The following is a 26,873-nucleotide window of genomic DNA, read 5'->3' as shown; positions in this document are numbered from 1 at the left end:
GAGATGAAAAGTTCTGAAGATGGGTAGGGGTGATGGTTACGGAATAATGTAGTTAGCCATAGAACTATATGCTTAAAAATGGTTATAATGGTAAATTTTATATTTTACCACAATTAAAACTAAAAAAAACCACCTCTCTCCCAAAAAGGGCAATGTCTAACACTGATTAAAAAAAACAAAACTAGGGCTTCCCGGGTGACGCAGTGGTTGAGAGTCCGCCTGCCGATGCAGGGGACATGGGTTCGTGCCCCGGTCCGGGAAGATCCCACATGCCGTGGAGCGGCTGGGCCCGTAAGCCACGGTGGCCGCTGAGCCTGCGCGTCCAGAGCCTGTGCTCCGCAATGGGAGAGGCCACAACAGTGAGAGGCCCACGTACCGAAAAAAAAAAAAAAAAAAAAAAAAAACTCTAGAAGAAGAAATGTTTTTAATAAAATAAAAAATGAACTTACTGTGTAGTGTAAAAGTCTAGGCTCTGAAGTCACTCAGATATGGCAAAGTAATCTCTCTACCTCTCAGTTTCCCCCACTTAAAGTGGGGAAAATAATAATACTTTCCTTATAGTGTTAAAGGAAGTATTAAATGAGGTGATGAGCTGAGCATAACACCTGGCACACTGTATTATGTAGCTACAGATACACGTGAGAAATAAATACCTTACAAAACTGAAATCAAACTGTATATACTGCATATGTAATCATGCTTTATTGTTTTAGAAAGTATATAATTCTAATTAAAAAGTAGAAGTCACAAATCCCTCTAGTGTTTTTTTTTCCATTTCTTTTTGTTCTTTTATTTTGGAAAATACCTCCTAATTTTGGTAGTGGCATCTGGTTGCTGTTATGTATTGTTTTTAAGAAACACTTTTATTGAGCTATAATTCACCTACCATACATTCTACCCATTTGAAGTGTATAATTCAATAGTTTTTAGTATATACACACATACATACAACCATCACCACAGTAAATTTTAGAAAAATCTCATCCCCTCAAAAAGAAACCCTATACTCTTTAGGTATCACTTCCAATATCCAGCCCTAGGCAACCACTATAACCCATTTTCTATCTCTATAGAGTTCCCTGTTCTGGACATTTCATATGAATGTAATAATATAATATGTTGTCTTTTGTGACTAGTTTCTTTCACTTAGTATAATGCTGTCAAGGTTCATCCATGCTGTAGCATGCATCAGTAATTCATTTCTTTTTATAGCTGAATAAGATTCTACTGTCTGGGTATACCACATTTTGTTATTCATTTGTCAGCTGATGGACATTTGACTATTTCTACCTTTTGGCTATTTTGAATAATACTACTATAAACGTTGGTGCACAAGTTTTTGTGTGGACGTATGTTTTCATTTCTTTTGGGTATATAGCTTGGAATGGAATTGCTGGGTCATGTGGTAACTTCATATTTAACTCTTTGAAGAACTGCCAGACTGTTTTCCAAAGTGGCTGCACCATTTTACATTATTACCAGTAATACAGGAAGTTTCCAGTTTCTCCACATCCTCACCAACACTTGTTATCGGACCTTCCCCACCCACCAGCCATTCTAGTGGATGTAAAATGGTATCTCCTTATGGTTGTGATGAGAGTGGAAATTAATGAAACAGAGAATACAAAAACAATAGAGAAAAATCAATGAAACCAAAAGGCGATTCTTTGAAAAGGTCAACAAACTGACAAATCTTTAGCTAGACTGACCAAGAAAAAGATTCAAATTACTAAATAGAATCAGAAATGAATGAGGAGAAATTGGTACTGAGCTTAACAGAAATAAAAAGGATAAAAGAATATCATGAACAACTGTTTTGACAATAAATTAGATAACTTAGATGAAACGAACAAATTCTCAAAAAGACACAGACTACTGAAACTGACTCAAGAAGAAAAAGACAATATGAACAGACCTGTAACAAGTGATGAGACTAAATTTGGAACTAAAAAACTACCTGCAAAGAAAAGCCTAAGCCCACATGGCTTCACTGCTGAATTTTACCAGACATTTAAAGAAGAATTAATATTAGCCCTTCATAAACAATTCCAAAAAAACAGAGAGGTCACACAGTTTGCAAGTGGCAGGATCAGGATTTAAACCAGGCAATCTGGCTCCAGAGTCTATACTCTTGACCACTATATTAAACTGTCTCTGTGAATAACTGAATAAAACGGAGCACATTATAGGACATCAAGTTGTTCGTTTGTATGATCCAACTTTTGTAGTTTATTTTGGTAATGTGACTTATCTGGTCCATAGGGGAAAAGCCTGTTCTGGGGACTTGAGAGAAAACCATTACACTATTGACAATGTTACTCTATCTCATTTATGGAGCAAAAGCGTGGGACCTGCTAAAGCTCCTTTTATGTGTTTTTTTGTTTGTTTGTTTTGCGGTACACAGGCCTCTCACTGTTGTGGCCTCTCCCGTTGTGGAGCACAGGCTCTGGATGCACAGGCTCAGCAGCCATGGCTCATGGGTCCAGCCGCTCTGCGGCATGTGGGATCTTCCCGGACCGGGGCACAAACCCGTGTCCCCTGCATCGGCAGGCGGACTCTCAACCACTGCACCACCAGGGAAGCCCTCCTTACATGTTTTTATTTCAATGACTTCTCACAACAAGCCCATGAGATAATAGGTTCTACTACTACTCCCATTTTCTAGATGAGAAAACTGAGGAAAAAGGCAGTCACCCAGATAGCAAATGGCAGGACCTGGATTTAAACCCCAATCTGTATGATCTCTAGAGAGCCCCCTTTCCACTATGGAGAGCCCGTCCTCTGGTGTAGCCTGTCTCATGCCTGATCCCTGCAACACAGAGCTCTGGTGAGTGGATCCCCAGTCCTATTACTCACCTGCGTGTGTTTCTGGCAAACAAGCAGGGAAGAGGTATGTTCCTTCACTGTCTGCTGACTGAATAAACAACTGTCCCCAAATGACTGCTAATAACCCCTAATTTAAAAACTTCATTCCCACTCAATTATTGTTTAGCACCAACATGATGAACTGTAGGCTCTCTTACTCATTTGGCTGATCTAATATTATATACAGCTACCACATGTAGTTTAAAGTCATTAAGCTTGAAATTTCAAAATAATAGCATGGAAATCTAGGGAATATTTTAAATAGGAAGATTGATTTTGTTCTCCAAATTAATAATGCCTCTTACTATTTTGGATGTCTCCTCAAAATGTGCTTTTTGCCATGGGAAACAATAGTTGCACTACATTAATACATGAAATTCCATTTCTTGATGGAAGTAAGGCATCTGACAGAAAATTTTACCTAGCAAACTTTCTGAATACATACACAAAACTTGTATTATCCTATAAATTACTATAGGTCAGTACTATAGGTTACTATACTAACCTCTTCTCCTAAAGAATTAGTGATGACTTCTTAAGGCAGTGATCCACGTACTAGTCTCCAAGTCAGTCTCAACTGGAAACTGTATTAAATGCAAAATAACCCTAAATATTTGAAAAGCCAACAATGATTTTCAAGGTAATTGTTCCTAAGACAAACTAAAGCAACATATAAACACAAGCATTTTAACCCCAATACTTTCACAGCTCTTTAGCTCTTCCAAAAATACAATATTTAAAAATTTGTAAAATCTATCTGCTTTCATCTTCAGTTAACACTAACCCTTATTTGCTGGGTGAAACGGATGATTATTACACTGTTGCCTTAAAGTCAATGGTTGATCTAAATTCTGAAAAGTCTGCTCACCAATTTTACTGGTATAAACTGGCATTCGTGTACTTATTTTTTATTTTAAAAAATCCTTTCTTTAAATGTCCATCCTTTGATAAATCTGTGTCTTCACCTTAGAAATACGATTATTGGTTCAAAAACACAAATCTGAATCCTTCTAATGGCTTCTGTTTGCAGCACGATGCATGGTTTATTGGAGGAGCTCTGGAAGAAGTGAAACAGAACTGGGTCAGTGTGCCCTTGGCCAGTTACTTGTCCTTGAGCCTTGGTTTCCTCACCTATTAAATGGGAATAGCAATCACACCAAACCTCAAAAGGTTGTTGAGGACTGAAGCCCTTGCAGAGGGCCTGGTACAGACTGAAAAGATCTGGCCCTACTTCCCTCCTTTACACCTCGAGTTGCCTGAACATTCCAAGCTACTTCATGCCTCTGTCCTGTCTTTGCATAGGTTTCTGACTTAGGATACCCTCCTCAGCATCTGCCAGTTTCCCACCCTGCTGCCTTAGGTCTGTCTAACAAATGATTACTTGCAATGCAACACCCACCTCCAGGATTACCTTCCTCACATGGATTTTCACGTCTTACCATTTTAAAATTACTCCTTAACCAGGCCCGGAGAACACTAAAGGAAGGACCAATGGCTCATTCACCTCCATATTTCTTAGCACTTAGCAAAATCCCCAGTACATGGAAGAAGGTCAACAATGACTGTAGAATGCACAGAATCCGCTTTCCACCATACACAGTATTAACAGAGTATCAAATGTGCAAGAAACTAAGAACCTCTGACTTAAAACTATACTCACAAGTTTGACAAGCATCATTAGACTCTTAGTTTTTGTTCAAAGTAAAATTTTTAAAGTCACCTCATTGTATGCAGCTAGGCCACCCTATTCATGCAAAGAAACTTTAGGAGCAAATGTTCTTGTCATTTTCATTTTTCTTTAATGGCAGCATCGTGCTTTGGATTTGGCTCACATGCTGACTTCATTGGGACTGTTTTGAAAGTAACAGCGTACACTGATGTACTTTTCCTTTTAAAAGCAAGGGTGCCAGCTATTTTGCTAGCCCCTGTCACTCACCTCAGCCACCTGCTGGGTCCCCACTCTGTGCTGAACCAGCCCCTCCATATTTGTAGCCATGGTGAAGCAAGATCATTAGAGAACCTGTTTGGAAAGATGTAGCAACTTCTATCAGGTGGAGAGAAACCAGCCTACTTGAAAAACATCAGTAATCAAAATTCTTCTTTGGTACCATCTGGTGCAGATTTTGCCCTCCACAGACAACGAGCTAGCAGACTAAGCATATCTGGATAGGCTGCACCAGCTTCTTCGATTATAGGTACTAATATTAATCAGTAGTAACATTTCACTTGGGAAACAAGACTTGCCCTGGTAAATACAGACAAGGTGAATTGGGAACTCTTGGGTTGTAACAGCTTGGTTCACCTCTCAGGCAGGTGGGAATCGCACATTTTTGGATAGCTCCTTGTCACAGTGTGCTCAATAAGAAGGTGGCTATCTGAGAAAGGTGTAAGATCAACTTCAATACAGAGCATTAGATTGCTATCAGCAACTGTACTTCTGTTACTAGTGACCAAGCAAGGAGCAAAACCCTGCCCAGGTGCTAACACACCTCACTCACGGGTTTAAAGGCAAACACTGTCACTAACAAAGTAAGAAAAGAAGTAAGGAGACTGCATTACTAAAGTGGGCTAAGAATACGGTACTCATAAATTCATCAATTTATATTTTTAAGTCCTCATTAAATTAGAAACCCAGATAATTCAGCTTTATATTATTAGAAAAGTTATGCCATCATTTGCCTTAAATTGAGGAAGATCATCTAAAGTCCAAAAAGCATGCTAGTCTCCTGGGTCAGAATCACTTGAGTGCAAGCAGTGTTGATCAAACAGACCCCCTGGTCTCTTCAGGGCATGACATAAAGATCCCCTGAATAGTCCCTAAACCTTTTCCAATTAACTCTACCACAAAGAATTCAGGATAAAGGGATTCCACTTTGGACCTAATTCCTGGACAAAGCAAAGACTTCATTATTGACTGTACAGATCCTATGGTTAATAGGAGTTTAAAGCTCTTGTATAATTTATTTTCAGCATTTATACATAAAATCTATATAGTCCTTCCAAGTGTGTAACACATAAAATGCACACACAGTTCATTTGCTTGGCCCCTCCTCAATCACAAACTGGTCTATTCTGCAATGCAACTTTACAAAACACTTTCCTATAGTTCTCACCTGAAGTATTATATTTATAAGCACTGATGTCTATAAACTTTTTCACTCTCTGGTAACTTTCTACATTATTCTATCCACTATTAGACAGCCACTTCTATTATCATAATTCCCCTTCAGATTATTTTATTGGCAAAATGGTAATGACAGAGAAATGGGAGCATGAAACCATGAGTGACAAATATAAAAGAAATCGGCCCTGCCTTCAAGGATCAATATCCTCTAAGCGTACATACTGCATCAACTGCTATAACGATACCAGGTCACCAGTGCCAGTGAATCATCTTCACAGAACAGGATTAGGTCCAAGACTGGGGAGGCAGTGTTTCTGGCTATTTATTCTTTTAATAAGTATTTAAGACTTTTAACTTCTGTTTACTTTTCTTTGTTTCTAGAAGAAAAAGCACAGAGAAACACTGGTCTTTTCCCCTACTCACAGTTTGATTCCAACTAATAAGGCATAGAGGAAAAAAGCATCACTTCACATGTACCAGAAAAGTCAATCAACTGTTGTTAAAAACACAACTATTGCATGTGAAAAGTCTAGAGTTCTAATCTTTTTTTCTCAAAACAGTAAATAAGAGCTCTCTAAAGAATCAAATGGATAAAGATAGCAAATAGATTATATTAAGAAATATAACCCAAATATGCAACTGTGACTATTAATTTTATCACTTTTAGGTGTTATTAGCATTTCTATTGCTGTTAACTGCAGTTTTATGCAAGAAATACATGAACTTGAGTACTACAAAAATATTGTTAGGGAAATATTACTGAGTATTAGAGTACAGAAATAACCAAGTATTAGAAAGGCGTATCTTTCTATTGGGTTTCCCTAAAAGAGGTGCTTGATCCTCCAAGTTTTAAGGTATCACAATGTAAGAAGTAAGTAAAACAACATCCTCTGGTGATGTTAAGAAGTGAGGGAAAACATTTAACAAAGACTATGGATGTCAGGATGTCAGGGAGTAAGACTCACCTGAGAGCCTGCTTTACTGGCTACCGCAGCCACAGGCTGAGACACATAGTGAGAAGGAAGGGTAAAGCTTTGGAAAGGGTACTGGGAGGTGGTTATCAGTGAGGGGGTGTCCTTCAAGAATGAAAAGCTCCAGGGAACAGTGGCCTATTGTTTTGCCAGTACAAACTAGACAAAGCACTTCAAAACAGCCTTGCTGGTAGAGCTAAGCAGGCTAATGTAAATAGTAACTAACACTTACTGAGTAGTTACTATACCCCAGGCACTGTATTCATAAGTACTCTGGACTGAACACTAAAGTAGCTCTTGGAACAGAAACATGAGCCTTCAAAGGCTGGCGCTTGACCCACTCAGCTCCTAACCCTGAAGGACTGCCCCCAACCACCACAATGTTTCCCAATTCATTAACCAAAGAGCTATAAAACCAAGTACCTTAAGTTAAAACAAAACAACAACAACAACAAACACTACAGAATATTTTCCTATGGTGGTTCTAAACTAATCAAGTTCAACCACCATCAACCCTTTAAAAATAACTAGGCAATAAATTGACCGCTGAGAATTAGTAACAACAATAAGAAGGAAAAGAGGAGGAAGAGGAGGAGAAAGTCCTTGTCCTTGAAGAACTTAAGAAGGAAACTACTAAGAGCTGTGCCATGTAGATGCTACAGAGTGTCCGAAGGAAGAAGCACCTCTGAGAGCAATGACAGTTTCACAGGAGAGGAGCCATTTAGACTGGTCCTGAAGTAAAGTGGGAATTTAGCAAGCAAACAGAGGGCGGATGGGAGAGAATTCTAAGCAGAGCTCAAACTGCAGGTTATGAGAATGGCACAGTAGAGGAACAGCAGGCAGTCTGGTGGGGATTATTGGAGAGGCCATGGGAGGAGAGAGGCCGACACTGTAGACAATGAGAACTATCAGAAGTTTGGTAGGGGAATGTAGTGATCACATCTGGATCTTCAAAAAAAAAAAAATTCTTTGGGTGACAGTGTGGAGATGATAGAAAAGGACGGTCTATGGGAGGCCAGTTAGAAAGTGGTGGCAGCAAAGACTATGGATGCAGGCAGACTCTTAAACTTAACGTGAACTAGTGAGTCTTTGCTGTATAGCGCAGAAATGACAACAGGGCATAGTATATAAAAACTGTCATACAGACCACAGAATGGTGGAAGTAAAACTATTATTGCTTGGCCTCATGTGGCAGTAGGTTTAAGACATAAATTCTTTCAAATACAAGTAGATCAATATCCCTCTTAACAGCAAAGATACAGAGAACACAATGGTGACTTTAATCAACTCTTCCAGACTTACAAAAAGTGTACAGCTGACCAAACTTTGCAACCAGAGTGTCTTTGGTTTCAGTGGAGGGCTACAAACCCCACTGCAGTGAAAGCTGGGCTCGGACCGGGAGCACCTGAATCCCAGTGAGTTAGAGAACACACCAGCTATGTTCTCCACAGGGGCAGGCTGAGAAGCCAATGTCTCAAATAACAATAAACAAATCCTGGGACAAGGAAACTCTGTCTTCACTAACAGGAATGGGTGAGCCTACCTTTCCCTTCACAGTCAACTGATTCACATCACCCTCATTTATGTATTACGTGGCCCATAATCATATAACATTCAAAATATTGGTAGTTTCTCTTCTGAACAAATATACTGGGTTTAGAGGCTCTGGCAGGCACTAAGCTAATTTCTCTGATACTGAACTGCATCAGGTTATCATTAAGAATAGATCTTAATATATGGGGCTTCCCTGGTGGCGCAGTGGTTAAGAATCCACCTGCCAATGCAGGGGACACGGGTTCAAGCCCTGGTCCGGGAAGATCCCACATGCCGCAGAGCAACTAAGCCCGTGTGCCACAACTACTGAGCCTACGCTCTAGAGTCCACACGCCACAACTACTGAAGTCTGAACGTCTGGAGCCCGCGCTCCACAACAAGAGAAGCCACCGCAATGAGAAGTCCACGCACCTCAATGAAAAGTAGCCCCCGCTCGCCGCAACTAGAGAAAGCCTGTGTGCAGCAACAAAGACCCAATGCAGCAAAAAATGATAAATAAAATAAATAAATTAATAAGGAAAAAAAAAAGAATAGATCTTTTTTTTTTTTTTTTTGCGGTATGCGGGCCTCTCACTGTTGTGGCCTCTCCCGTTGCGGAGCGCAGGCTCCGGACGCGCAGGCTCAGCGGCCATGGCTCGCGGGCCTAGCTGCTCTGCGGCATGTGGGATCTTCCCGGACCGGGTACGAACCCGTGTCCCCTGCATCGGCAGGTGGACTCTCAACCACTGCACCACCAGCGAAGCCCAGAATAGATCTTAATACAACGTAAAGGGCCTAACACTGTGCCTGGCACACAGCAGGCATGCAATGCATGGGAGCTTCTACTAGCACAAATTTCAAAGAAATTTGAAAGCAACAACAAACTGTAAAATGCATAATTAGGAATATGGCTCTCATTTTGACATAAGATCCACATGAAATTTAACTACATATGTATATGCATTATATGCTCATACAGCATTTATAACTGATTCTATTAAGCGGCACAACTGAGTGAAATGAAATGGCTGAATTAGGATAAATCTCACAAATATTTAAAAATAAACCAATACCGAATAACTATTTGCAAAATACTACTGGGTACAGAACTTCTTGATAGGCACAAGGTATTCAGTGTAAGTTTTACTATGCTAAGATTGTCAGAAGTCTCTTTATACTCATGGGAAAATAAAAACAAAAATATAAATAGCCTGAGAATTAAAAAATGAGAAATACATAGCTCAAGACTTGAAATCATAGATCAAGACTTGAAAACAGGAAATGGAAACCAAGTGACAGATTTAGTATAATTTAGTAGATGTTCATCAACATAAAAGATGCTTACGGGGATGCCTCTAAGGTCAAGTTGAGATATACATCCTGTCTGTCAGAAACCCTGACCCTAGTTAGACTCAAAGATTACTTACCTTTTGGGTAAGGTGATTTCCTGCCCCCACAGGAAACTTGTTTCTTCCATATTACAAGTCTGGGCTACGAGAAAGGGGCAGCGATGGTATGTGTGTGCTGGGGCTGGGGAGATGAGTGAGTAGTGACTTGCAGGGAAGAGAAGTGGCTCTCATCTACATGGAGTTCCTAGCTACCAGAGCAGTGCTACAGTTCTCTGTGTGGAGACCTTTCCTAAAATATCATTGTACAGTGTGGGTGGCTTTCCTCGTTTCACCAAGGGCCCAAGTGTAAGGGTGAAACACATCTGCTTTGTTTCTATTAGTGTGACCCAGGGGTAGACGGATGGAAGGAAAGCAGGACAGATTTTCTGAGAACCTACAACGTGCCTTATATCAAACTAGGCATCGTTTAATCCTTAACATACCTTCTGAGTAGGTATTATTAGCTGCACCAATGCAGACAGAAAAAAACAGAGACTCAGAAGTTTAATCAACTTGTTCCAAGTCATCCAGCTGGCAAGAGGTAAACCTGGGATTCTAACTCAGGTCTCTTTGACTCTAAAACCTCTGCACCAGGGACTTCCCTGGTGGTCCAGTGGTTAAGACTCTGTGCTCCCAATGCAAGGGACCCAGGTTCGATCCCTGGTCAGGGAACTAGATCCTGCATGCCACAATTAAAGATCCCATACACCGCAACTAAAAGATCCCTCATGTCGCAATGAAGAACCCCCGTGCCGCAAATAAGACCCAGCACAGTCAAATAAATGAATGAATGAGTGAATATTTTTAAAAAAATAAAATAAAAATAAAACCTCTGCACCACAGCGCCCTTCAAAACAGTTTCCCAGAAGAGGAAGTCAAGAGAAGAGAATTTTAAAGAGTGACAGGAGACCAATTAATTATCCAAAGGAACAAACTGCTTCCATCAATAAGCTTGATCATTTAATAACTCATTTATATAACCACTAATTCTTAAATATGTGATTGATGTTTCAGTATTACTCACAGAAAGTTCTGACCTAGCTCCACCGGGACAGTAACATGACAGTTCCTTTAGAACTTGAACACACCTTTCCCTTACAATTTTACCATCATTTTTTTTTTTTTTTTTTTTTTTTTCTTTTTGCGGTATGTGGGCCTCTCACTGCTGTGGCCTCTCCCGTTGCGGAGCACAGGCTCCGGACGCGCAGGCCCAGCGGCCATGGCTCACGGGCCCAGCCGCTCCGCGGCATGTGGGATCCTCCCAGACCGGGGCACGAACCCGCGTCCCCTGCATCGGCAGGCGGACTCTCAACCACTGCGCCACCAGGGAGGCCCTTTTTTTTTTTTTTTTTTTGCGGTACGCGGACCTCTCACTGTTGTGGCCTCTCCCGTTGTGGAGCACAGGCTCCGGACGCGCAGGCTCAGCGGCCATGGCTCACGGGCCTAGCCGCTCCACAGCATGTGGGATCTTCCCGGACCGGGGCATGAACCCGTGTCCCCTGCATCAGCAGGCAGACTCTCAACCACTGCGCCACCAGGGAAGCCCTACCATCATTTTTAAAGTAAAATTTTTTACTGAAGTATATAACATGCAAATACAAAAGTGCACAAATCATAAATGATACAGCTCAATAAATTTTCATTCAGAGAACACAAACATGCGAACACCACTCACTCAGAAAATAGAACATTACTAGCACCTTAAAAGGCTCCCTTGTACCCCCTCAAGAGTCCCTTACTTCCCTTCTCTCCTGACTTTCACTATCATGGATTCGTTTTGCTTGTTTTTGAGCTGTATATTTTTTGTGTGTCTGGATTCTTTTCCTCATTGTTGTGATAACCACGAGTACTTAGTGCATTTTCATCCCTGTACAGTATTCCAACATATGACTATGCCACAATTTACTTATCCACTCTATAGCTGATGAACATTTAGATTGTTTCTAGTCTGGAGCTCTTATGACTGGTGTTCCTATGAACACTCCTGTACCGATGGTCCCTGACTTAGGGTGGCTTGACTTACGATTTTTCAACTTTATCATGGTGTGAAAGTGATATGCTTTCAGTAGAAATTGTACTTTGATTTTTGAATTTTGATCTTTTCCCGGGCTAGCAGTATAAAGTTACGATCCTCTCTCATGATGCTGGGCAGTACCAGCTACAGCTCCCAGTCAGCCACGTGATTAAACAACCGCTACACTTACAACTGTTCTGTTTTTAACTTTCAATATAAATTACTGGAGATATTCAATACTTAATTATAAGATAGACTTTCTGTTAGATGATTTTGCCCAACTGCAAGCTAATGTAAGTGTTCTGAGCATGTTTAAGGTAGACAAGGCTAACTTACGATGTTTGGTAGGTTAGGTGTATCAAATGCATTTTCGAATATATTTTTTAAATTAATTAATTAATTAATTAATTAATGGCTGCGTTGGGTCTTGTTGCTGTGCGTGGGCTTTCTCTAGTCGCGGCGAGTGGGGGCTACTCTTTGTTGCGGTACGTAGGCTTGTCCTTGCGGGGGCTTCTCTTGTTGCGGAGCACAGACTCTAGGCACACGAGCTTCAGTAGCTGTGGCACGCAGGCTTCAGCAGTTGTGGCTTGTGGGCTCCAGAGAGCATGCTCAGTAGTTGTGGCGCACGGGCCCAGCTGCTCTGAGGCATGTGGGATCCTCCCGGACCAGGGCTCAAACCCGTGTCCCCTGCATTGGCAGGCTGACTCCTAACCACTGAGCCACCAGGGAAGTCCCCTTGACATATATTTTCAACTTACAAATAACCCCATCATAAGTCAAGGAAGATCTGTACATGCCTTTTGATGTAATGCTACCTTTTCTTCACTTGAAAATTCTCCTACTTTAAAAAATTGACTGTCTTTTACCTCTTCAGAAAAGAGACGAATATTATAAATTTAAAATTTCTTTAAAGGGCTTCCCTGGTGGCGCAGTGGTTGAGAGTCCGCCTGGCGATGCAGGGGACACAGGTTCGTGCCCTGGTTCAGGAAGATCCCACATGCCGCAGAGCGGCTGGGCCCGTGAGCCATGGCTGCTGAGCCTGCGCGTCCGGAGCCTGTGCTCCACAATGGGAGAGGCCACAGCAGTGAGAGGCCCATGTACTGCAAAAAAAAAAAAAAAAAAAAAAAAAATCTTAAAAAAAATCTGTACTGTATTAATTATGTCATCAAACATATTCTAATTACCACTCTTTTCAGCCAATAGCTGACATGCACTTTGAGATACGTGCTTTTAACCTTGGTAAAAGGTGATTTTTCAGTAATTCCAGGCTTATTCACCTCATCAACCTAGTAGAAGGAAGCATTATTGCAGAAGCAATGGAGGAGTGGAGAGAAAGAGAATGAGGGCAGTACAAATGACATTTCTGTAATGTTCTACAAATAATACATAATCAGATTCACTGTACAATAAATACCACCAGGGGAAATGCATCCTGAAGCCTGCTGGCATTGTTTAACTTCTTAAGAGCCATCCAATCTCAACTGTCTATCTTTCTCAGTGGAGACCTGCCTGCCACATAGAGGTAGGCAGTTATTGGAGTTTTTACTGGAGGTGCATGTGTGGGCAGCCAGGTAAGAAACTTTTCTTTTTTTTTTTTTGGCATAGCTTCTATTCAAACATGAACAATAAAGGTAAGTAAGGTGGCTCCCAGTAAAATAATAAAGCCTTCAAGTTTGTGTCTGGCCCTGCCGGCCTCTCATTTCTCTCCCCACTCTTTGAATAGCATTCACTTCATTTTCCAGGCCCCAACACCTTCTCTCATACCTTCCACTAATCCAAAGAGAGAATGATATGCTCTTCTATCGTTGGCCGAAATTCCCTCCTATCAACATGTTAACACTTCCAGGGATTAGAATCATCAGGCTTACTGTCGATAATTTTGGAATGAAAGGTTTCACCTCCTACTATGGACTTCAGGCCTCTTATTAGAGTGGAAGAGGTATCATATTCTGTCCCTGAGGCTGGGTTTCATGATTATAGGCTACCTGGAGCCCAGGGGTAATCAGAAAGATAGCTGAGCATCTGAGCTAGCCTTTCCCATCCTTAGTAATTCCCTTCCCATCCCTCTGCTCCAAGACTCCCAGATGCTGGGGTATGAATCTGCTCTTTCTATCCCCCTAACAGTGCCCTATGCCAATGCCCTGATCTGGACTTTAATGTCTTCTATCCACTCCCTCCACCATGACTGTGAGCTATGCTAGCTGACTGTTCCCAGGGAGTCTTGCCTTTTTGTACAGAGCCCCTGCTGCTTAAAGCTCTAGCACTCAGGGCACCTGAAGAAAGGATGGGAAGCAAGTAGCAGCAGTGCATGACAAGGGATATGGGGAAGGAATGGCAGGATGGGACAGAGTCACAAAGAGAATCTCAGCCCCTAGGCCTATGAGGCTGAGGCAAGTGAAACTCCAACAGGTAAGAGCATATCTTTTACAACATGTGACAGATTAGGTTAAAGATGATAATCATACATGGAGGGAAAAAGTCTACATCTAAGCTCCTCATAACCAGCAATAAAGTGAAAAGAGATAAACTAACCTCTGACAGGTGAGTTTTGCATCAGGTGTGAGGCTAGACTTGATGAGCCTTAAGACGGATTCCTTCCCAAATTCCCCCTATGCAGTATTGATTAAAGGGGACTAGTATCTGCTCTAGGAGGTGCTTTGGGACTAAAGGAGCATATGGCACATAGGTAAGCAGACTCAAGGATAAAAATCCCAAATGAAAACCCTTAATATGTGGAGACAGTCAGGCAGCTAGACACATGAAGCCAGTGTTCAGGGCCAACGCTGAAGGTGGGTTGATCCACACAGGACCACCTGCCTTGCTCTCTATGCCATCTGGATAACAAGTGGTCCCTGTTTCTGACCCAAATCTCAGTGTTGGCTCCCGGCCTCCCCATTTTACAATTAGGGAATGTATAAGCGTCAGAGAGGCTACCCACTCAAGGTTCCAGAGACAGGAGATGCACTGTCACTTGACTCCTTGGAGACAGATGCTAAAACTTCCCAGAAGTCCTCATGAAGTGACGTTATTACACATAGGGTTTTCCTTCTTTCTGTAAAGGCATGTTCATGAAAACAAAACTTCAAGGCCAGCATAAATACAACTGTTGAAAGCAATAAATAAGTAATTTAATGCTGTAAGATAATATACACATACATATGAATATATATATATATTTAGCTTTTTCACTAAACTATCAGTTCTTTGGTTACCCTGAATTAGGTAGTTCAAGGAATCAAAAGTGTTGGATTGAACGAGTGATACCAAAAAATCCTTGAACAGGAAAGAAAAGAGACATCCAAAAATAAATAAATAAAAGGGTGGCTGTTGTTTTAAAAATACCAGAACACTTTATTTGTAAAATCTGTATTATATAAGTCAACAAAAATTTTCTATTCACCACGCTTTTAAGCAGAAGCTTGATATATACCTGGCAAAATGTGCTTTTAAACTTGGTAAAGTAATTACAAGGTGATTTTCAATAATTCCATTGCATGAATCAATTTATCTTTGGAAAGATAACTATTTTAAATTAATGGCTACAGAGGCTGAACTCCCAACTCCCTGCAAACCCATTAAGTCTTCTTCTCTGTTCTTTGATCCCCTGTGATAGAACAAGACCAGCATTTTTTATTTCAAGAAAATCACACTGGTGCTTTGATTCTTCAGTTAAAGTAAATGGCATGATTATATTTGGCTGTTTATTAATGAGTTCCAGGCGAACACATTAACTTTCATGTAATTTACCTTGTAATACAACTAATTATTAAATTATCTATTTCTTGTCTCAAAAAGACCCCCCATAAACCAACATATTAAGTGTGTAAAAAAGGATTTATGTGGGTTATCTTACCCATATTCAAGCCTGCAGGCAGTGCCATATCTTCCTGAATTCATCCAAATACCATAACAGATATTTATTTTATTGCTGGCACTGCTTCTGAATTGCTAACAAGCCCACATAAAAAGGCACCATCAATGAGCAGCAACTTAGTTAGCAGTGATATCATAAATTATAAACAATTCATTCACTCAACAAGTAGTGCCAGGCACTCTGCTAAGTGCTGGAAGTAAAATCGTGCCCAAAATGATTCCTGCTCTCATAAGGTAAGGGGAACAGGTATCAATCAAACAATCACATTATGGAGTGTAACTACGAAATGAGATAAATGTTAAAGAGGAAAAGAAGGGCTTCCCTGGTGGCGCAGTGGTTGAGAGTCCACCTGCCGATGCAGGGGACACGGGTTCGTGCCCCGGTCCGGGAAGATCCCACATGCTGTGGAGCGGCTAGGCCCGTGAGCCATGGCCGCTGAGCCTGCGCGTCCGGAGCCTGTGCTCCGCCATGGGAGAGGCCACAACAGTGAGAGGCCCGTGTACCGCCAAAAAAAAAAAAAAAAGGAAAAGAACACAATGTAAAGTAAAAGAATCTGATCTAGACTGGCACTGGGCATCAGAGAGGGATTCCCTGAGGAAGCGATGCTTAAGCTGACATCTGCAGGACTAAGGTGTACGGGGGGCGGGGGGCAAATGAGGATTTCAGGCTGAGGGAACATCATCTGAAAGGGCCTGGGGTAAAGGTAAGCCACACTTTCAAGGAAACTGAAGGCAGGCCAGTGTGTTTCGTGCACAGGGAGCTAGGGATACAGGGATAAGAAAATGATGTAAAGTCTTAGAGGGTTTTAAAATAGGGAGCTGGAAAAGGACCTCTACCATTATATCCTGCTAGGGCGTTAACACTATAATGCCTCTAAGAGAATTTTGTAAATTGTAAAGCACCCCACACTTTTGTTAATAGTATTAGTTGCACTACTTTGTTTTCTAAATAAACTTTTGGTCTGCATGCCAAGTGACTAGCTGAAAGCAGAAGAGCCAAAACTAGTACCCCAGGGCTCTAACGCAGCGTTTTGCTCCTACACCACACTGCCTAAAAATCTCATTGTTTGCATCACTTAACCAGTCCAATGTCTTTACCAGACAGCTAGTGCTTCATGACAACAATAACTCCAATTGTGAGCATTTACTATACGTCACTTTTCTAAGCTCCTTATTTACATTAAACTCATTTAATCCTCAATTCTAGAAGGAAGGTTCTATTTACTGTCCAGATGAGGACAATGAGCCTCAAAAAAGTTAAATAACTTACTCAAAGTTCCAGGGCTAGTAAATATTGGCACTGTTAACCACAACACTATTTAGCTTCTGCCTACAACATTTTGTGTGGGTATGTGTATGTGTGCAGATGTACTAGGGAAATAGGGAGAGAACAGAACTCAGGTGTATGGAACTATATTCACATACTTGACACCCACCAATGTCTTAGTCAACAAGCGCCTGGGTAATAGGGGGGCTCAGCAAATATTTGAGGAATTGAGGATGAACACAAGGGAATGACAAAGGATTTGAACTGGAAGTAAAGTGATTTTCTGAGGCTTTCCACCAAGTCATGTATTCAACAGTTATTCATTTCATGGCTATATTTTCCTTGACTCTCTCGTTGATTATTAAATTAGAGATTTATTCTCCACTACCTTTGTCATATTTCACAGACCTCAGCCTGGAAGTAGAGGGGAATAATGGACGGGACAACGAACTAGTTCTCCAGCCTCACTCACACCAAACGCCTTCCCTCCTGGGGCTTTGCATTTGCTGTTTTCTCTCTCACGCTATTCCTTCCTTGGGTTCCTCCATTCAAACATCACGTCCTCACGGAGACCTTCCCCGACCATTCAATCGCAGTTGCCTCAGGCTTTCAACACATCCAGTTTCACTTCACTTCCTTCACAGGATTTACCACTCTCCGAAATCACCTCTTTAATTGTCTATTCACCCTACCCCCAATTATAGGACGACAGGGGCCTGGTCTAGCTGGTTCTCTGGATGTATCCCCAGTGCCTCAGGCTAAGCAAATACGTATGTAATCAACGAAAGATGAGAACACTCCAGATTCCCCTCTGTTCTCTCAAGCCCTCAATAACCTTAGGCTTTCCACTCCAGGTGGCTCCACACTCCATTTTCAACAACAACACCATTTTTGCATTACTCTGAGGTTCGAAAAGTAGCCTAGACTCCATTTTCTGAGTTGAGCCCCTCAAACGATCTGAGAAGGGAGGTCCGGCCTGGCAAGAACGACCATCCTCCCATTTCACAGTCGATGAAATTGAGCCTCAAGGGGAATATACGGGCAGGAGCCCTAAGGTGTCCAGATTCCAAAAAGCCCTTCCCACGAGCCAGCGCCCTGGGTTCAGGATGCTTCATCACCTTTATTACTATTGTTCCACAGCACTCATTCTGGAAGCGTTCCACGCGGAGGACGCGCCCGGGCCCTAGCCGCGCGCTCCACGCTCACCCGGCCGCGCACCCGCCCCGCCCCCGGCGCCCTGGCCCCACGTCGCGCCCCAGCTTCTGCTCCCACCCCGCCAGGGCTCCCGCGACGCGCGGGGACCGCCCCCTGCCGACAGAACCAGTCAGCAAAGCCTCGGGGGGCGGCAACGCGGGGGGCCCCGGCCCTCCTATCTGGACGCCAACTGGCCCGCGCAGCTGTCGCTCACAAGCTCGCGCCCCGCACCCGCCTTCCTCCCTTTCCTCCATCCTCCTCTTCAGGAAAAAACGGCGGTTGGGCCGCGGCAGTCGCCAACTGCGGGCGGGAAGCGGAGGGTAGAGGAGCCGGGGAGCGAGAGGAGGAGGAACTGCAGAAAGGAGGAGGCGATAGAGGAGGAGGAGAGGTGCGTGGCCCAGCAGGAGCCATCTCCGCCGAGAACAAAATGGCGGCGTTGGCGGAGGGCCAACTGTGAGGCGGGGCCGCGGCCGTCCCCCTCCGCCCCCACCCTCGTGCCGGCCGGGCCGGACAGGGGTAGCCCGCTCGCTTCGCCGGCCGCGGGCGGGGAGGGGAGGGGAGCGGCCCGGCCCACTATGCAAAGCGGTTGGCGCCGGCGCCGCCGCCCCGTGGCAAAGGTAAAAGGGTCGGGTTCAGCCGCCGCCGCGGCGCCTCCATGTCCGCGCGCCAGGACCGCCCCCTCCGCCGCCGGCCCGAGCCCGCCCCGGCCTTTTTTCAATTTTACCTCAGGATTTGGCGCCAAAGCGACCTCGGAGCAGGTCCCGTGTCTGCGGCGGGCGGCCCCCGGCGCGGAGGGCAGGGCGCGGGGAGGCCGGCTTCCCGGCGTCGGCGGATGGCGGGAGCCCCGGGCCGCGGGCTCGCAGGTCAGCGGGCGAGAGACGAGACGCCCAGGTGGGAGCGGGGCGGCAAGGGGCGGGCCCGGAGGCGCCGCCGGGGTCGCGGGGAAGGAGGGGTTTGTTATTGTTTTTGTCAGTGAAAGGTCAGAGTTCGTGACCCCGGTGCCGCCGCCGCCGCCGCCCGCGCGCTGGTAGGAGGAGGGCGAATGTTCTTCTTCCTCTTCCCAGAGCCAGCCTCGCCGCGGCCGCGGGGGGCGGGCGAGCACGCGATTGGCTGAGGCGCGCGCGCGCAACGGAACGCGGCGGTCGCGCTTCGTCCGGCCCCTTGGCGGCCCGGCGGCGGCGGCGGCGGGCGCAGGGCGCAGGGTTTCGCGTAGTCCGCCGGGGTGTCTGACCCGGCTGGGCCCGCACCGCTGTAGGGCCACCATGTAGGTTAAATGCCGAGGTCGTCGGGGTAAAGGGTTGGTTGGTCGTTTTCGAAGGCCAGGAACGCCGGGCACCGTTATTCGGGGGCCAGCCCGCCCTTCCCGGGGGCCCGCGAGGCCGGGTAGGGGCTGTGTTCTTGCTGTGACGTCCTCCACCCCGGCCCCCGCCGAGCTGAAACCTCTGTGTTAATTGAGGAAGCAATGACAGAGCGGAGAGCCTATAGGTCGGAAGCGGGTGGTTTGTTGGGTGGGTATTGAACTGTTTGTGCCCTACTCGGTATAGATGGTCCGAGGAGGCACCAGTTTCTGAGAGTATCAGGTCAAGTGCATAAAGAGTATAGCGATTTGAAACGAGTAAACCATGCTTAAGTGTGTATTAAAAAACTCTTTGCAGAATTGCTTAAATTATATAAATACAGTTGCTTCTCTTGAGCCTATGAATCTTGGCTTGTAGGTTTTCATTAGCTACTTCTCTTTTAAGTGGTTTTGACTTGCTTTGGAAGGTGTGGACCACTGTTTTATCAAGGATGCCCCGAAGTGCTTAGGCCAGACTCCTTGATCACTATGCTTTCTCTGTAGGCCGAAGATCTCTGCTAATTGATTTTTTCCCTGCACTTTTCATCTTTATTATGAATACTGACTCCAAGGTGGATCGTTTAAGCTTTTTTCTTAAACAGTGGCCAGTTGGGCTTTTATCAGTGTGACCCCAAATTTGAGTATTTTGTCCATAATCTTGTAAAATTTTTATTTGATAGGAAATGCTTTAAACACACCCGTTTTCCCTCCTTGTTTTCACCTTGCAAGGAAGTAAGTGGAGGAAAGAGTTAAATTTATAATGTCATGGTGAACCACAGATCCTGAAGCTGGAAGGGGTCTCAGAGATAATATGGTTAAACCTCTTCTGGCAGAAAGATTTTACAGGAGAGGCAGATGAGACCAGAGAGGTCAAATGATATGCCTGAGGGAACACAGTACTTTGATGGTAAATCCTTGTAAACATAGACTGCTTTGTAATTGTGTACATTTTTCCCCAAAAATTGTTTTTAATGTTATATAATCCTTCTAGATATAGCTTTAAAATACACACTTAAATGAGTTTTAAGGGTTTTTTTGGCAAACAAATTACAATTGTACTAGATTTTGAAATGAATACTAAAAATAGTTAATGTTTCTGTGATGGTTTATAGTTTTCTTAATTTTCTCCATTTACTACTCAGCAATTCTGTGAGCAAGGCACTGTGATTTCATTTTACTGAGGTGCAAGAACTGGCACCCAGATAAGTTAAGCAACCTTCCCAGTGCTACAGGTGCAGAAAGTGAAGCCAGGGCTCTGATTTAGTCCTTTTCACCTTATGGTTTATGTTGTAAACCATGCTGCATCAGTTTGCTCTGTTTGTAGTAGTATTCAGTAAAATTTCCAGTTAAAACAGGGGTCCTCAACCCCTGGGCCGTGGACCAGTAGTGGTCCATGGCCTGTTAGGAACCGGGCGCACAGCAGGCGGTGAGTGGTGGGTGAGCAACCGAAGCTTCATCTGCCGCTCTCCACCGCTCTCCCATCGCTCGCGTTACCGCCTGAACCACCCCGCACCCCTCCTTCTGTAGAAAAACTGTCTTCCATGAAACCGGTCCCTGGTGCCAAAAAGGTTGGGGACCACTGGGTTAAAAGGTTAGTTTTTCAATATTAAAAGTAATAGCAAAGTTCACAATCTTGATGGGCTTGAGCTCTTTTCTTCCCCTGAAGGACAGAAGGACATGTACATACACACACAGATTGCAAACAATATCAGCAGGTAAAAGCCTTCTGCAAGCTGAGGGCACCACTGCCATAGTGCTATTTTTTGTTCCATTGTGTTTTTGGTAGAAGCTTTTAGTGAGAACTCTTAAATGGCTTTGTAACACTTGATGGACTTTATAATCACAAAAATATACATGTTGTGTTATACTAGCTATACTTTTTGACTGTTAATATGATGTATCCACATTTGCATTAACAGTGCTTTTAACGTTTTATCAGCCTTTAAAATAAAGTGTTCTTAATTGCGGAGTGTACTTCAGAACTGCCAGGCCCCCTGTTGGGTCTGAAACTGTAAGCTTTGGGTGGGGTCTGGCATCAGCACTTCTACTGAGCATCACAGATCATTCTAATGCACACTACAGGCCCAAATCACTGATCTAATTCCAAAAATGTGGCAAAAAGACAAAACTTTCTGTTTAACCTTTTAAAAGAATCTTTTTTAACTCCTTAACTATGCCTGAAGATTACTCATTGACAGGGCCAGTGGCTCAGTAGGAATGATATATCCAGCAGTACCCAGCCCTGTGTGTGCACCGCCTCAGCACCTACCCATACTGAGCCCTGTATCGAAATGTGCCTTGTCCTGCTCTATCTCAGCCCTTAACACAGTACCTAGTACAGAAGTACAGAATGGGCATGAAGTGGGCGTTTCCTTTTTTTTTTTTTTTTCAGCTGCACTGTGCAACAAGTGGGATCTTAGTTCCCCGACCAGGGATCGAACCTGCACCCCCTGTGTGGGAAGGTGGAGTCTTAACCACTGGACCACCAGGGAAGTCCTGCAGTGGGCATTTATTGAATGAATGCTTTTCACAGCAACAGTGTATGGTAAACAGTGTTCATATCATCATCCCATTTTTACAGATGAACTCTGTAAAGGTTTTGGTGACTTCCTGGAGCTGAGATACGAGCCTGGGGCTTCTAGCTCCCTACACAGTACTTGTGAATGAGATCCAGGTGTTCCCTCCTCTGCCCTCTGTGGTCCTCTGGGCAGGTCTTTTTTCCCACAACACTTAAGCATGTCTGTTCTGCAATCATTAACTGAGAGCAGGAACTAGATCATGCGGTTTCATTTTGTACCTAACAGAGTAAATGTTTTTTGCCATCTGAGCTTATTTTGAATTTGCATTTAAATGATAAATGTTGAGTCAATGAAAATCAAGTTTTGACTAAACAATAGTTGTAGATGTGCTAAATTTTTAAAATTACTATAATCTAGTAGAGATTTTTTTTTTTTTACCTGTAAGGGTATGGCTTTTGTGATAGCGTAAATAATGGTTTTTTTATTTTCATAGACTAGGAAGACAATAATTACCTTCGTAAGTACTTGCGTACATCTATATGTCCATTTTTCTATAATAGCTTATACTTTATTACTATATACAGTAATCAGTTTCTGAAACTTGTTTGTCATTTGTATAATTATGACATGTTTATAAAATAAACTTTTAAACCTCACGTAATTGTTACTAGCCTTTTTTTAAGAATTTGGTATCCGAATAGACGTAATCATTGAATACCAGATTGCACATTCCTTACACTTACACTTATCCTGTTTAATCTTCATAATAACCCTGTGAAGTAGACGGTGTTATCTTTTTTGTCTCTTTTTTACAACTGAAGAGGCAGAGGACTTTAACAGAGGAAGAGTAACTCCTCCAAAGTCACGTGGCTAGCAAGTGGTGGAACGTTTATTAATAGTTATTTCTGCTGCTTGCTTCTCTTTTGTCCTCGAGGACTTTGAAAGGAAGAAAACCCTCTTCTGCCCACCTCCGTGATTCTGTCACAGTAGAAGGTTACTTGCGGAGGTCTCAACCTCTGCATCAATGGCCCTTGTTCTTCCCAGGAAGAGAAAGACCGACCCTGCGGTGGATGGATGGTTCTGGAACACAGGAACACTGCCAGAGTCCTGAGCCCCTCCAGAATGGCTTTTATTGAGAGTTATGACCATTTGGTTTCTGACCTGGGGCTTCCCATGCCTTAATAAGTTGTACCTGGCTCAAGTATCTTGGAAACATGATGGAAAATCAGATTATCAGAAAAATGCACCTGCCCTTAGTCCCATTTTAGAATATGCTCAGGAGAATGTCTTGTTTTTAAATGTCGTCTAATTGGGACTCTCAGTGTTTAGGCCTGGAGTTCTTTACTAACCCAGCACCATCTCAAGAGCTAACCCACTTGGGACTACCAGCCTTTCACTGATGAAGTCTAGAAGTTAAATAGTAGCATTCCTTGAGTTTCTTAAAGAAATTATTTCCACCCCACAGCCTGTTCAGTGCAGGCCAGGGAATGCACCTCGAAGCAGAGGTTCCTTGGAAAAGCCTCTCCCTTAAGTGCTTTGCTTTGGATCCTGCCCTTTCCCTTGGGGAGAGATGGGCCGCTGCCTGAGTCTTCTGCCTTTCAGGAGACTCCTGAAAGGAGTCTTTCAGGAGACTCTGGGTACACTGTTAAGACTGAGGGTCTAAACAACAAATCCCCTTGGTTTTACCCTCAGGTTTGGCCCCTCCTCCACTGGTCCCTAGTTTAGGTCTTATCTTCATCTCACTGCGCTGTGTAGTTTCCTAGCCTTCCTAACCAGTCTAACTAGCTGCCTTCCTCATTCATTCATTCATTCATCCTTCCTTGCTCCCTTTGTGCTGCTTCTGAAACAGAGCCTCTCCTAGCCCTCTTCTATTTATGAAGGTCTTTAATAGTTCTGCATTGCTTAGGGCTGAAGTTAAAACTCAGATGCCTCAGGTGGGGCCTTGGGGGAGGGTGTAGGAGTCTGGCAGACAATCTAAGGGAGGTTAATAAACTGATACAAACACAGTTAGTATGCTAAATGGTAATAGTGACACCTGGAGAGCTCAGTACCCACTTAAAGGGGTAGAAACCCTCATCAGCTCCTGGAATGTGGTCCAGAGATGACGCATCTCAGATTTCTCAAGAGAAACCAGAAATCCAGATTTGTAAACATAAAAATTTCTTAACTTTAAAATGTTGGCAATTTGCAAATGGTTTTTAAACTGTGCAGGCCAAGCAGCATCTCTTAAGCATGGTTCTGGGCCTCAGAACCAGTTTAGGACCTTGGACTAATCAGATAAAATCCAAACTCCTCAGTCAAGGCAAATGAAAGTCCTTCATAATGGGTCTTTTCAGCCACCTTCAGATTAGAGCGTCATTCAGGGGTAGTCTCCCAACAAAAAAAACTGTTGAACTCAAGAATTTTGATTCCTTCTGTTGAGCACACATTTTCATCTCAAGGAGAGGGAACTTGGCAGGCAGGAAACAGGAGCCCCCCGTTGAGAAGTTGAATCCAGGGACTTCCCTGGTGGCACAGTGGTTAAGAATTTGCCTGCCAGTGCAGGGGACACGGGTTCGATCCCTGGTCCAGGAAGATCCCACGTGCCGCGGAGCAACTAAGCCCATGCGCCACAACTACTGAGCCTGCGCTCTAGAGCCCACGAACCACAACTACTGAGCCCGCGTGCCACAACTACTAAAGCCCACGCGCCTAGAGCCAGTGTACCGCAACGAAGAGTAGCCCCCACTCACTGCCAACTAGAGAAAGCCCGCGCACAGCAACAAAGACCCAGTGCAGCCAAGAATAAAATTAAAAAAAAAAAAAAGTTGAATCCAAAGTGTGTGTGTGTTTCCTGTCTCCTTCCAGGGCAGTCACTTGTCTATAGGGTGGGGTCAGGGGATGAGGGTCTCATGACTTCTTACAGAGACTCCACTGGTGCTCCTGTTGAGTCCCACCATGGCCTTTAGTCCCACAATGGCCTTCCCAGATACGGTGCCTCCGGCTTCCAAGCCTCTGCGGAGGCAGGGGCTGATATGTCTCACTGGCATCTCTCCCCGGGGGCACTATGGTATTAGCTTTCTCCTCTGCCAAGTTAGCTGCCACTGTCCACACGTTATATCTTCCAAAAATGAGCTGACCATTTCCATACCCTATGCCTCTTGGATTTTCTTTGTCCTTTATTTATTTATTTATCCTTTATTTCTTTGTCCTCTTTATTCATTTACTGTCCTTTTAGTAGGTTTTGGGAGGAGCCAAGAAATGCAGGTTTCCCGATGATCTAGGTGTTTCTTGAGGCTCAGGTTTCAACATGAAATTTGACTTGTTCACAGACGTTTCAGAAATGACTTAGGTAAATCAGCATTTCTCTGTATTAGGAAAGTCATTGTTTATGAGCGTATCAGAGTTTCAATCAGCAAAGTCTTCAGAGTTTCAATCAGCAAAGTCTGTCTTTTTACCACAGGATGTAAAGTCAGTTTCCAGAATAACTGGAAGAATTTGGATAGCTTTTCCATGAATTTTATATGTTTTCCTCTTTGTAATATTTTGAAGCATTCAAAAAATAAAGTGTCATTACATTTGAATATGTGTCTTTAATTTTCTGTTTTGGCTCATTATATGTCTGACCGCAACTTTGTGCTCTTCATTTTTTTTTCCTTACCTGATACTCTTAGGCTAGTGGTTTAAAAATTTTTTGACCATGATCTATAAGTATAAATACATTTTTATCAACAAGCAGCATATCACATATAGTATATACATACACGTATGATTGAAACAAAGATGTCATAAAATGGTCCTTAAGGATAATGGAATATTCTGCTGCCTTCTACTCTGCTCTTTGGTGTGTGGGGCAGGGGTCAGGTCCTGGTTGTGACCCATTACATTGATTTCATAACTCACTTGGAACTTGGGGGATACTGTCCAGTTTGAAAAACAAGAATAAAAGAAACTCATTTATGGTGCTTTCTTCCTTTTTTCTTTTTCTTCCTTTTCTCTTTTGTCTTGCGCTTTCTTAATACAGCTTTTCTCTTGTCCAAGCCTCTCTTTTGCTCTCTACACTGGCTCTAGTTTAATGGCACCCTTGAAAGATGATCAAAGTAGAGAAGAGGCTCGCCGTCATTCTGCTCTGTCAACACAGAATGCCCTTCCCTGTAAGACATCGTCATCATCTGTGCACTGAAGAGACCCAGACCATGTAGAGAACTTGTCTGCAAAATCACTCCATGATCACCAGGACATTGTGAGGGTGGCCACGGGGCCTTAAGCTTCTCCAGAGAGAGTTCTGGAGGAAGGGGATGTTGTGATGCTGGGCACTGCCTCTGTAGTCAGGCATCTGGCTCAGTTAGGCTGGCTTCCACTCAGATGTTCACTACCTCAGTCGTGTATTCCTCCTGATAACGTTTGGCACAGCGTGGAATTCTAAAAGGTGCCTTGCACTCCTGTCTGACAATACTAGTGACAGCCCTTGTGCCTAAAACATCATTTCAGACACTCTGAGGTCTCATTTTCTTCAGCTCAGGATCTGACTATACACTGCAGATAGACCCTGTACACTAGTACCACAGACTCCAAGCCTGGCCACAAGCTGAGGTCACTGCCCACGGACTAAGTTTTTACTCTGAAAACCTTCCCAGACCCTCCCAACCCTGGATCCCCAACTTGCCTGTCCACAGTTTCCTGAGGGCACTTGTAGACCTAGAGAGGGACACCCCAGAGGAGAGGGGTGGGCCACGGGAAGAGCCTGATGCCACCCACACATGCACAGTGGGGCAGCCGTCTCAGGCCACAGAATCTGTGCAGCTGGCCC

At 43.7% G+C, this 26,873-nt stretch overlaps 1 protein-coding gene across 3 annotated transcripts in view; it reads right to left on the bottom strand.

The window, feature by feature from the left end:
* The window catches only part of NR2C2 (nuclear receptor subfamily 2 group C member 2), a 98,409-nt gene extending 79,089 nt beyond the window's left edge, over positions 1–19,320 (bottom strand). Inside the window, exons 1-2 of one of the 3 annotated variants that reach the window (XM_081245407.1) lie at positions 18,954–19,034; positions 4,802–4,885 (exon numbers count right to left, since the gene is read on the bottom strand). In XM_081245407.1, the coding sequence (XP_081101533.1) occupies positions 4,802–4,861 (60 nt within the window). In that variant the 5' untranslated portion in view covers positions 4,862–4,885; positions 18,954–19,034. Of the gene's footprint in view, positions 1–3,370; positions 3,449–4,801; positions 4,886–18,953 lie in introns of those variants that run through there. The other 2 variants (XM_081245409.1, XM_081245408.1) reach the window with 2 other exon arrangements.
* Between the last annotated feature and the right edge of the window lie 7,553 nt (positions 19,321–26,873).

Source organism: Mesoplodon bidens, assembly GCF_964165515.1.
Source record: "Mesoplodon bidens genome assembly, chromosome: 10".
Lineage (NCBI taxonomy): Eukaryota > Metazoa > Chordata > Mammalia > Artiodactyla > Ziphiidae > Mesoplodon > Mesoplodon bidens.
The sequence above is the reverse complement of the archived record's forward strand: the minus strand, read 5'-3'. Positions and strand labels throughout refer to the sequence as shown.